The following is a 12,091-nucleotide window of genomic DNA, read 5'->3' on the forward strand; positions in this document are numbered from 1 at the left end:
TGTGAAGGAGAGCGCCATTTACCGCCTTGTCCACATTCACAGCCTGGGTTTGGTGTTTAGCTGAGAGTGTTGTAGCAGGTGTTGCCCATGACTGGATGGAAGGTGTTTAGTAAATGTGAGTCCCCCTCCCCATCCTCCTATGGCAGGAATCTTATGGGTTTGTTCGTTCAATGAGTATGATATATACTTAGTCCAGCATTTCTTAACCTTTTGTCAGCTCATCACATCCTTGGAAAACAGCAGTCATATCAGCAGTCAAGGCTGCCATGGCAAGGGTCTCACCCAGACAGACAGAGCACAACACCCATCAGGCTTTCTTCTGGAGATCTGGTCTGAGAAGGGGCAGGAGGGGTGAAGGAGGCAGAATGTCACGAGGAAAATTGACAATGCTTAGTGACTGGGAATGGGAAAACCAGGGAGAGGACCAATGCAGAGATTCCCCAGCAGCTCCAGGGTGGATGGGAAGAGGCAGTTGTGTGCCCACCAGGCACTTCAGTACTCTTTCAGGATAGACCAGTCCGCAGGAAACAACTAAAGCAGATCAGACAGTATGTTAGGAGGTGTAAGTGGATTTGGCTCTACAAGGAGGAAAGAGTTGTCACCCTGGGAGCCATCACTGAGGATGAGCAATTTGAACTGGGTCCCTGAAGTGGCAGAGCTTGGGGAATGGGGGACATCTTGTGAAGTAAAGGAGTGAATAGGAGCAGCTAATCACAAGTGGTGTCCCAAGAAGGAAGAAAGAATATGTAAGAAAATACATTAGTGCCTAAGAAGTTCCATGCCACCCTGCTTCCTTGGCTTCCCCACATTGTGTGATGTGTGCTCTGCCTGTGAGCATCAAGGTGACATCTTACTCCTTGTGGATGAGGTGACGTGGAGAAGGCTGAGGAGGTGTCGTTTTTCCCTGAAAAACACATCCCTCTTACAGAAGAGACAGCTGACAGGAGAGCAAGCAAATGTGCTAGGAAGACATTGGTAAGGAATGGGAGGGGCTGCCCACAAACTCACCTCCAGCAAACTCCAGTAACCAAGGTCGATTCCTGGGGCAGCTCGGACAGGCCTGGTGCCTATACCTACTTGTCTCTTTCTTCATACCCACAGGAATCTCTGCCAGCAGTCCTCTGCAGACGTCTCTTGTTCGGCCTGCTGGCCTTGCTGACTTTGGACCTTCAAGCGCCTCTTCTCCCTTGAGTTCCCCTTTGAGCAAAGGAAATAATGTTCCTGGGACTCCCAAGAGCCTCCACTTGACCAGCAGCCTAGCCCCAGACTCCCTGGTCCGGAAACAGGGCAAAGGCACCAACCCCTCCGGAGGACGGTAACCACCTGGACCTTCTAGCTTCCTTCAACCAAACCAGGGGCCAGAGTCATGGCCCGCATGTGGTCTTTGGATGGCTTGCCCAGTGCAGCGTCTTACATCCCAGGTCAGAGGGCAGAGATGACTAGTTGCAGCAAGGGAAAGACAGGCAGGTGGTTGGTGTGAGCACTTTTCTCACCTGTGTCTCAAGAGGAGTGCTCTGGGAGGTCTGTTAGGAAGAAGGCCCAAGGACAGAGATAGGCCTTGCAGCATCTCAAGTGAACTTGACAGCCACATCTTAAACCTCGCACTAAGGAAGGGCCTGACATAAACCCCCTTTAGATGCTCAGGCACACAGTCTCCCTCCCCATTCCACTTGGGCTCTGGCCATCTCCCTTGCAGAGGCTCTGCAAGTGCTGTGAAGAACCTTCCACGGTAGAGACATCTCTTAGGGCTGTGATTTCCTGTAGGGCTAGGAAAGGAGGAAATCATGTATCTGGCATCGTCAGTTTTTGGGCAACTCCCCATGTCTCCAGATCCCATTTGCCAGAGTGTCAGCACCGAAGAGAACAGCGAGTGCGTGAGAAGGTTAGTGGCTTGTGAGGGTGACACAGGCTAGAGGAGGCATGCCCGGAGGCACCTGTTTTCCCAGCATTTCCTCCCCTGTCCTGCATGGTTCACACCAGAGAACCTTCAGGTCCCACCAGCAACCGTAGCAGCAGCTTCCACCCCAGGACTCCCAGAAGCCAGTAAAGAGACCAGGAGCCACCTTAATCAGCAGGACATCCTCACTGCCCCTCTTGCAGACTCCCCTTGCCCTTCCTGAATGCACAGTCTCCCCATCCCTGCCCTTCAGCCCCCTGCTTGGCTGTATGCACTGTCTGTATTGCACTGAGAAAGGAAGGGACAGCAGGAGTGAGGTGGAGAGGATGGAGAAAGGGCAAAGCTGAGCACCAACCCTCCTGGCCCCACCTCCACCCGCCTGAGCTTGCTTCCCCCCAAGAGGGGCAAAGGGGTGGTGTTTGCATGGGAGGTGTTTCTGCCTGCCCCCAGCCTGATGTCCCTGGTGGAGCGGGTGCTTCCGTGCGGGCCAGCCTCTAATTTGCACACCTGAAAATCGCGGAATTGAGTTTAGACAGATTGATTTTTTAAACTTTTTTTTGGAGTAGGGGTGGTAGGGGAATCATTTAATTTAAATCATTAAGATTCTCCTGCCCAATCCCAGACTCTTGTGTACAGATACTATTTAGAGGGAATCAGAAAAATGCCAAGCCTTTTTTTCTCTTTGAATGTGCTGTCTATTTTTATAACTGAACTTGTACATATGTATAAAGAGAGACACATCTTTCTTTTACTAACTGGAGAAAAAAAAATCTTAAATAAAATGGAGTGAGATAATTTTATGTAAATCAGGGTGTCTGTGGTCTTTGTAGCTGCCTCTTTTAGGGGCACATTAGGGTTCTTGGAGGAATGTGGCAGGGTAAAGGGGAACAGAGCCCCAACAGGTCGTCATTGGGACAAGGAGTGCTGTGTGGGCATTTCCTCAGTGGCATTTTTAATCAGGCTTAGGAATTTGCCTACAGCCATCAGAGAGGAGGTCTGACCAGTCACTGGCATGCCAACGCCAAGGCCCACAGGGTGTGAGCTCCTTATGACTCAGGACCTAGACTCTAAGACTCAGGTGCGTACGGCTTGGTCTGGTCCACCATCAGGTAGCATCATAGTGATAATCGGAACACTGACAGGTTCTTTCTCCAAAAACTATACATGAGAGGTGATCTGGCAGTGTGTGATGTGTCACATCCCCAACTAATAGGAAAACCTTTATGGTCCCAGTTTCTTAAAACTGTTGTGTGCACACAAATGTGTGTATTGGCTGTTCCAGTGCACTGTCTGTGGGTCAGTTACAGCAGCGGAAATATTAACAAACTGTGAATGGAATTCAGTGTTCTCTCGTAGTTAGCAGTGCTTATAAGAATCGTGAATGAAAATAGTGAAATATGTTGCAGTGATTCCAAAGACATCCACACTTTGAAAACAGCTTTCCAATCAGTTGGTAAAGAGCGTTTCCAGCCTAGGCTGGCAGTTGGTGTGTCTCTGATTGAGCGAAACACTGATATGCTCTTGCGTCACCTTCAAGCAGGGCTCATGCTGTTCCCAAGTATGCTGGCCTTGTGGCCTCCCAGGCCTTGGCTCACCCTGCACACCCTTGGCCAGAGTGAGCTGGCTCCTGAGTAGCGGCTGCTCATGGAGTCACAGGGTCAACCTTTGCTTCATTTTGTTGATCTCCAGTACAACTATCATACACGTTGGGTATGTTGTTTTCCCTGCTGCTGGTAAACATGACCCAGGCCTCACACAAAACAGACCACTCACTATCAGTTTCTCAACTAACCATGCATGCTCTCTTGTCATCACCACTGTGGCTTGTGGTTACAACAAGCCCACTAGGATGGGTCCTCTCCAGTTCTCATTACTCAGCAAGGCCCCCAGTGACATTCCTGCTGGAGCCTTGCCAAGGTTGACAGTGGCCACCTCTCTGGGGACCTGACAACTTGGATCCTGTCACAGCTTCATCCAGATGTGAGTAGGCTAATGCCTCTGCCTGAAAAGCATGTTAAGTTTTGGATTAGAGACCTCATCTCCTCGGTCCCCAAACATGCTACAGTATATACTCCCTTTTCGCCCATTTTTAATCCAGTCCCGGGACGCCTGGGTGGTTCAGTTGGTTAAGCAGCTGCCTTCGGCTCAGGTCATGATCCCAGCGTCCTGGGATCGAGTCCCGCATCGGGCTCCTTGCTCGGCGGGGAGTCTGCTTCTCCCTCTGCCTCTGCCTGCCATTCTGTCTGCCTGTGCTTGCTCTCTCCCCATCTCTCTCTCTAATAAATAAATAAAATCTTTAAAAAAAAAAAAAAAAATCCAGTCCCTGAAGAAACAGAGCTAACATTTCATAATGAGGAATGCTCACCACCTTAATGTTCCTCACCTGTCCCTCCCTTCCCTGAGGATAGATGGATGGGACTTGAATATTAAAAGTGAAGGCCTGAAGCTCATTAAGCATCCCCAAGTTACATGATTCATGCTCTGTCTACCCACTTACTGAAGACGTGTCTGTCTCCCATGTGAGAGAGCCAAGCTCTTTTAGGAATGCAGGGAAGCAGTCCCCTAAGTGGGAAAAGGCTGGGGAGGGCTCCTGCCTGCTAAAGGAAGTATCCCTCAGGAAGTCTGGAAGTCCAAGCCTTAGAGTGCAGGTCTGGCCTGGATCACAGTGAGAGATGTCCCTTTGGCCAGGCTCACCTCACTGCATGAGTCAGCTCGGGACGCTAGGTAAGTGAATTTTAAGGTTGTGGGTCAGTATAAGCAGCCATGGAAATGCAGGGTCTGTGGTGGGCTTACTATGCCAGGATCTGTGTATAGGGGTTTGTCAAGGTACCCAGGCCTTTGGGGACACACCAGGTCTTGCTTGTGTCCGTCTAGTCCTGAGGGTCCCCAGGGCTTGCTTGTGTCTGTCTAGTCCTGAGGTTGGGCTGAGCAGGAAGCAGGGCAATGCGGACTGAGCAGTGAGCTGCATTTTTATGCACAGCATTGCCCTAGTGTCTGCCAATGTGTTCCATCTCTAGAGCCTTGATGGCTTGCAGGTGCAGTCTGCAGCCCTCACCGGTGCCACTCACAGCAGGCCATCTATCAGTAGAAACACATCTCCCTAGGGGCACCTGGCTGGCTGGGTCAGAAGAGCATATGACTCTTGATCTTGGGGTCCTGAGTTCAAGCCCCATGTTTGGGTATAGAGATTACTTAAAAAGAAAAAATCTTAAGAAAAGAAACACCCCATCAATGCCAAACTAGATGCTGAGGCAAGATTTGTAAGTTTCAGCTGTCTTCCAAGTTTCAGAGCTCCTCTGATGTGCCTCCATATCTGCAGTGAGTGAGGAGCACGGCGGTATGGCCAGTGCCGGTCTACTTTTAACTGCCAGGCGAAGATTAGGTGTGGAGTTCAACTATAGAGAAAGAAAAGGATTTGAAACCTGAACCATCCCTTAAGGCGGTGTTTCCCAAACTTCATATTCGTGAGTCACCCTGGGATCTTGAGTCGCAGATTTGAGTTTTAGAAGGTCTGGGTGAGACGGGAGAGCGCATTTCTAACACGTCCCATGTGGTGGCCATGCTGCTAGTCCTTGGACAACACCTGACATAACAGGGCCTTCGAGCACCCTCCAGCCGTGCCAGTCGGAGGAAACTTACCTGTCTGGACCTCCCCACGCCAGCCAGGAAACCCTGTATAGGAAATACAATTTTATTCTCTGCCCAATTCCACTGAATCCACCTGATGACAGAAAGTGTTTCCAGGAAAATTCAGCCCTGTACGTAATGTTTCAGGAGGTTTTTGTTTCTTTTGTTGTTCATTTCGAAACTGTCAATAACGATTTTTTTCCCTCACCCTTCCCCTCTGGGTGGCACCTGTTAGACATGTTAGGTACGCTAGCTCTCTGACGTGCGGCTCTTGCTCGGTCCGGTGTGGCCGCTGGCAGCCACTGGAGGGTCTGTGATCCCTAGACTCATTGTTTTGTGCTGCCTGTTGTCTTACCATGGCCACCAGCCTCCTCAGGGCCAGTTAACTGCTTAGCTCATTGCCAAACCCTTCTCAAGGGCCCAGGGAAATTTGGCTGCTCCTCCTGTTTCTCAGAGCCCACTGGCTTGTGAAGCCATGCAGTTTGGGAGGCAGCTGTGGCCAGTGATGGCTGCCAGCGAACCCCTCACATTGTTCATTCACACCACTCAGAGGTAAAAGGTGTGTGAAGGGCAGGATCTATTCTAGAGAAATCAGGCCTCTGGCTATCTTGAAACCATGTGCCTGGGTCTTTGCTCTATGGTAGCAAATGGTGCTGGAAAAGGTCCCTGTGTAGAAGCTCCTGAGGACTGGGGGCAGGACTTTGGGCTATTTCAGTCCTCACAGAAACAACCCACCCATTTGTCACCCTGGAAGTGTCTGGGGCCAACAGTGCCAGGCCTGGGCTGTGGAGATACCAATCTCAGGTGACAGTCACCGGGGCTGGGTTTAAAAGGTGGAAGGAAGGGGGAGGAGGAGGGAGGACATGCCTGAGGCCCACTTCCTCAGTGTTGAGGGCTGGGTATCTCCCTCCTCACCAGGCCTTCCCTCCCCACACCTCTGGCCTCTTCCAGAGTTCGCATTTCTTCCTTGCTTCGGGTCCTCAGACTTGCTGGCTCCCCTTTCCTCTCCGAAACTGCCACCACAGGGCGCCTGGCTGGCTCAGTTCGTAGAGCATAAGACTCTCAATCTCAGGGTTGTAAGTTCAAGACCCACGCTGGGTGTGGAGATTACTTTAAAGATTTAAAATTTAAAACTGCCACCACCCACTCTCTCATTCCACCCCTTCCTCCCACTCCATTATGGCAAGCTACTGGAGGATGCTCCCCCGGTTTTCTCCTAGCTACTGTCAAAAATGAACATCTTGCTTTTTTCTTTGTTAAGGGTTTTTTTGCTCATCAATACAAACAACAGGAAAAAGCAGAACTGGACATAGGAAGTTACAAAGCTCAAGATGTATATCACAGTTCTCACGGAGTATTTGGTTCCTAGTTCCTGGCACCGTGGGTGAGAGAAGTAAGGGTTCCAGGGAGAGAGGCTCCCCCACGCTTTCCTTCCTCTTAGTGAGGTAAGAGTTCTTTCCCAAAAGGCTGGGGACTGTGCTCCTGTGAGCAGCCCTGAAGGGCCTATACCTCTGCTCTCCTCCCTGTGGAGCTTCTTTGTCAGGAACCAAAGCGAAAGAATGAAAGCCTGGCCCTGTATCCTGAGTGGCTTTTCTGGGTCCTCCCTGGACTGGGGATTAGGCTGTAGCAGCCTCCCAAGGACAAAAGGAAGCAGGGGCACAGATGGTCAAAGTCACAGGAGACACGGAAGTTTGCTCAGCTTCCCATCCCCAGCTGGTGACCCCCAGAGAGCAGCTCTACAGGAGAAAACCCAGGAACATTCTGAACTTCTTACCTTCTCCACCACAGACCCCCACCCTGGATCAGGCACACCTGCCGCTGTCCCTTCCGAGAGAAGGGCTCCCTTCTCCATTCCCACGTGAGGGGTCCTGGAAGACCCTGGGCGGCTCCACACCTCGTCGTCCCCTTTACGTCCTGGTGCCATTTGCCTGGGAATGTCTGAGGAAGATGGGTGATGGAGGGCTCAAATCCAGTGGGTTGTTGGGGCTGTGTGGCTTTGGTGGTCTCAGTTTGCCCTCAGCCCAATGGGTTTCGAAAGGGCAGCATTAACTGTTACCCAGAATCTTTCTGAATAGTGAAGTCTTTCAGAGAGTTGACACTTAACTCTTTGAAGCACCAGAATTTATCTTGTTTGGAACTCTAATGAGATTTTGGGAATGCCACTGCTTAAGGAGGCAGGTTAAGATATGTACTAAACATATCTTAACATTTCCTGAGGACCTGGGTCATGTGAGGATCTGGTGCTCAGGCTCACTGCAGTATGACTACCGTGTGCCCAGCACTAACTGACACCAACAGCTACACAGTTCTTAAGTCTGTGAATAGGACCTGTGAGCCTCACTGTCTTTGTGCTGATATGAGGTAGTCCTCTCTCCTAATTTACTTTTTCCAAATTTGGCTGGGGCTTGGAAACCATTTTACCTAATTTGGAACTTCTGAACCAATTAAAAGTACTCTGTGGGGAGGAATCATGGGGTCTCCTAGGAATAAAGTAATTGAGCTTCAGTGCATGCCCCCTGTTTGGCCTGCCTTCTGGCCCCCCCGCTGGCCTCTAGTACCTTTGCTTTGGATAAGCCAAGTGTCTTAGATGAGTGTGTTTTGGTTTTTAACCAGTTCACCAAAGCTTATTGTCTATATTTTTCTCTCTCCCCTCTTTTTATTATTCTTAAAAACCAAAAAATGTATTGATTAACTTAAGTAACTAGGAACAGCTCTGCCTAGGGGTCTAGGCCATAAATTGGTGCATGCTCACTCTCAGAAGGCAGCCTGAAGGCAGTATAAGCAAACTTAGTCCATCATCCATCCAAGCTTCGGGAGACCCTTTAAGAAGATGAAATGGGTGATCTCAAAGGCAGTGTCATTGAACCTGATCTCCTGATCTCCTCCACTCCCCTGTTCTTCATCTTGTGGAAACAGGCTGGTCATCCCTAAGGACTAATTGCAGGTGTCCATTGGTTGGCCCATAAATCCTCTTGCTTACATTGGTTAGGATAGCACACACTGCTGTAACTGAGATCCAAAAAATGCAGTGGTTCAAATAAGCTATATCTTTCTCTCACATAGGAATTGGAATTCACATGTGCTCAACATAGTCATTTAAGGTCTCAGGTTCCTTTCCTCCTGTTTCTTGCCACCTCCATGTGGTGGTGGTGTCATCTGCATGGTCAATGCTGGTTGCAAAAATATAGGAGGGGGAAAGGCCGGGGAGGAGGTTCACCTGCTATCTTAAGAATTAGACCTTTGGGGGGCACCTGGGTGGCTCAGTGGGTTAAAACCTCTGCCTTTGGCTCAGGTCATGATCCCAGGGTCGTGGGATCAAGCCCTGCATCAGGCTTTTTGCTTAGCAGGGAGCCTGCTTCCTCCTCTCTCTTTCCCTGCCTGCCTCTCTGCCTACTTGTGATCTCTGTCTATCAAATAAATAAATAAAATATTTAAAAAAAGAATTAAACCTTTGGTACACCTGGGTGGCTCAGTCAGTTGGGCATCTGCCTTTGGTTCAGGTCATGATCTTAGGATCCTGGGATGGAGCCCTGCATCTGAGCCCCTGAGCTCAGTGGGGAGTCAGCTTCTCTCTCTCCCTCTCTTCTGTGCTCTCTCACTCGCTCTCAAATTTTAAAAAATAAGTAAATAAAAGGAGGTAGACCCTTAAGTGCCTTCTAGTACTTTAGTGGCTCACAGTCTCAGAAAAAGCTTTAGACCCACCTAACTGCACAGGAGGCTGCCGTACAATAACAACACTTGGACACAACAGTCCAAGGGGAAATGGGCAAAACCACTTATTCAAGATTAAACACCTTCTATGTACTGGCCCCTGTACATGCATAGAAAATGCCCACACATGGGGTGCCTGAGTGGCTCAGTGGGGTAAAGCCTCTGCCTTCGGCTCAAGTCATGTGTGATCCCAGAGTCTGGGGATCGAGCCCCGCATTGGACTCTGCGTGGCAGGAAACCTGCTTCCTCCTATCTCACTCTCTCTGCCTGCCTCTCTGCCTACTTGTGATCTGTCAACTAAATAAATAAAATCTTAAAAAAAAAAAAAAAAAGGAAAATGTCCACACACTTGCAAATGTTAATAATCATACAGGGAAATGTTCAACCTCAATAGCCAAAGAAATGCAAAATAAAACAATGAGGTTCCATGCTTTTCCTATCAGAATGACTGAGATTTGTTGTTTTTTCTTTGAAAGATTTATTTTTTTTTTAAAGATTTTATGTATTTATTTGACAGACAGAGATCACAAGTAGGCAGAGAGGCAGGCAGAGACAGAGGTGAGGAAGCAGGCTCCCTGCTGAGCAGAGAGCCCTATGTGGGGCTTGATCCTAGGACCGCGGGATCCATGATCTGAGCCGAAGGGAGAGGCTTTAACCCACTGAGCCACCCAGGCGCCCCTCTTTGAAAGATGTATTTTTAAGATTTTATTAATTTATCTAAGAGAGAAAGCACGTGAGAGAGCACAAGCAGGGGTGGGGGCAGAGGGAGAGGGAGATGGAGAAGCAGGCTCCCTGCTGAGCAGGTAGCCCGACCCAGGGCTCAATCCCAGGACCCTGGGATTATGACCTGGACTAACGGCAGATGTTTAACCGACTGAGTCACCCAGGCGCCCCAGAGATTTTTTTTTTTTTAGATTTTATTTATTTATTTGACAGAGACACAGTGAGAGAGGTTAACACAAGCAGGGGGAGTGGGAGAAAGAGAAGCAGGTTTTCTGCTGAGCAGGGAGCCTGATGTGGGGCTCGATCCCAGGACCCCGGGATCATGACCTGGGCAGAAGGCAGACGCTTAACGACTGAGCCACCAAGGTTCCCCTAGGGAGGTGTGTGTGTGTGTTTGTGTATAATTTTTTTTTTAGACTTTAAGAGAGAATACACATGTGAGAGCAGGGGGAAGGGCAGAGGGAGAGTGAGAGGGAGAGAGCAGTTTTCCCAAATGAGCATGGAGTCCCATTCAGTGCTCTCTATCTCCTGACCATGAGATCATGACCTGAGCCAAAACCAAGAATCCAACCTTAATGGGCTAAGCCACCCAGGCACCCCTGAGATTTGTTTTTGGCAGAGAGCCCGATGCGAGGCTCGATCCCAGGACCCTGGGATCATGACCTGAGCCGAAGGCAGAGGCCCTAACCCACTGAGCTACCCAGGTGCCCAAGATTTGTTTTTAAATGACAATAGCAACAGTTGGGGAAGATAAAAGGAAATGGGCCACAAACTCCTCGTAGATTCAGAGGCTTATTTGCCATGAGCTATTGTAGTTTAAGCTTCAGGACACCTCACTTTGGAGGGGCCTTCTTTGAGTAGATAGCATGGAACACTGCTTCAGCCTGGGGGAACCCCTTGGCCTTGAAAGAGTGGTCATGGGGCTGTTCTTCAGCCTCCAGTGAAACTGCCCTTGGCCTTCATCCGGTGTTCAGATCCAACTGTTAACCGCAAGGAGAATGATCTGAACAAGACACTGTTCCACCTTGACCTGGGCTTCACAGCTAACAAGCCCTCCAAAAACCAGTACAGTGGGTGGCACCAGCACAGTAAGTAAGGCCCTGGCCGGCTGAACCTTGGGAAGCCATGTTTACTGAGATCAGTGAGTAATGCCTCGCCGGAACAGGCATCTCTGAGAAAGTCACAGAGGTAACAACAGGCCACTTTCCAAAACGATCCATAAAAAAAGAATATTAAACATTTTCAGGGTGCCTGGCTGGCTCAGTCAGAGGAGGCCAGTGCCTTTAGTGGATCTCAGGGTCCTGAGTTCAAGCCCAATGCTGCTGTAGAAATTCGATAAGTTATAAGAAGACATTTCTTCCTATTTTTTCTATAGAAAGTGTAATTGCAATATCATTATTGCTTGAAAAGTCCATCAAAGAATATGCAGACCTCCATACCCACTACAGTGACTATAATTAAAAAGACTGACAATAACAAGTATTGATGAGTATGTGGAGAAACCAGAATCATTCACTTCAAGAGGTAACATAAAATGCCACACGTGCCTTGCAAAACAGTTCACAGCTCTTGGAAGAGTTCATCACAGAGTTACTGTGATGGTTGGTTTTATGTATCAGTTTGGCCCACAGGGTACCCAGACATTTGGTCAAACATTGTTCTGGGTGTTTCTGTGAGGGTGTTTTTGGATGAGTTGAACATTTAGGTCAATAGACTGAGGAAAAGCAGACTGCCCTCATTCAGCAGGTGGGCCTCATTCAATCAACTGCTGGCCTGACTAGATCGACAGGTCTCATCCTCTCTCCAGTAAGAGAGAATTAGTCCTAACTGACTGCCTTTGAGCTGGAATGTTGGCTTTCTCCTGCCTTCAGACTGGAACTGCAACATTAACTCTTCCTGCCAGCTCTGGGACCTAACGACACCGTTGGCTCTCCTGGGTCCCCAGCTTGCTGGCTCATCCTGCAGATCTTGGGGCTTGTCGGCTTTCATAATCACATGAGCCAATTATGCTAGATCTAGCTTGTCTGTATGTATGTTAATTAATTAGATAGATAGGTAGATAGACATTTAAGTTCTGTATCTCTGGAGAGCCCTAGTGACTAATAATGTGCCCTGGGAATTCCATTCCTCCAT

General features: G+C 49.1%; 1 protein-coding gene across 3 annotated transcripts in view; it reads left to right on the plus strand.

The window, feature by feature from the left end:
* The window catches only part of INO80 (INO80 complex ATPase subunit), a 139,150-nt gene extending 136,447 nt beyond the window's left edge, over nt 1-2,703 (plus strand). For all 3 annotated transcript variants that reach the window (XM_082735541.1, XM_082735540.1, XM_082735539.1), the window contains one exon: nt 1,102-2,703. In XM_082735541.1, the coding sequence (XP_082591667.1) occupies nt 1,102-1,319 (218 nt within the window). In that variant the 3' untranslated portion in view covers nt 1,320-2,703. The remainder of the gene's footprint in view (nt 1-1,101) is intronic.
* Nucleotides 2,704-12,091: the final 9,388 nt, after the last annotated feature.

The sequence above is a fragment of the Mustela nivalis genome, assembly GCF_964662115.1.
Source record: "Mustela nivalis genome assembly, chromosome: 6".
NCBI classification, from domain to species: domain Eukaryota; kingdom Metazoa; phylum Chordata; class Mammalia; order Carnivora; family Mustelidae; genus Mustela; species Mustela nivalis.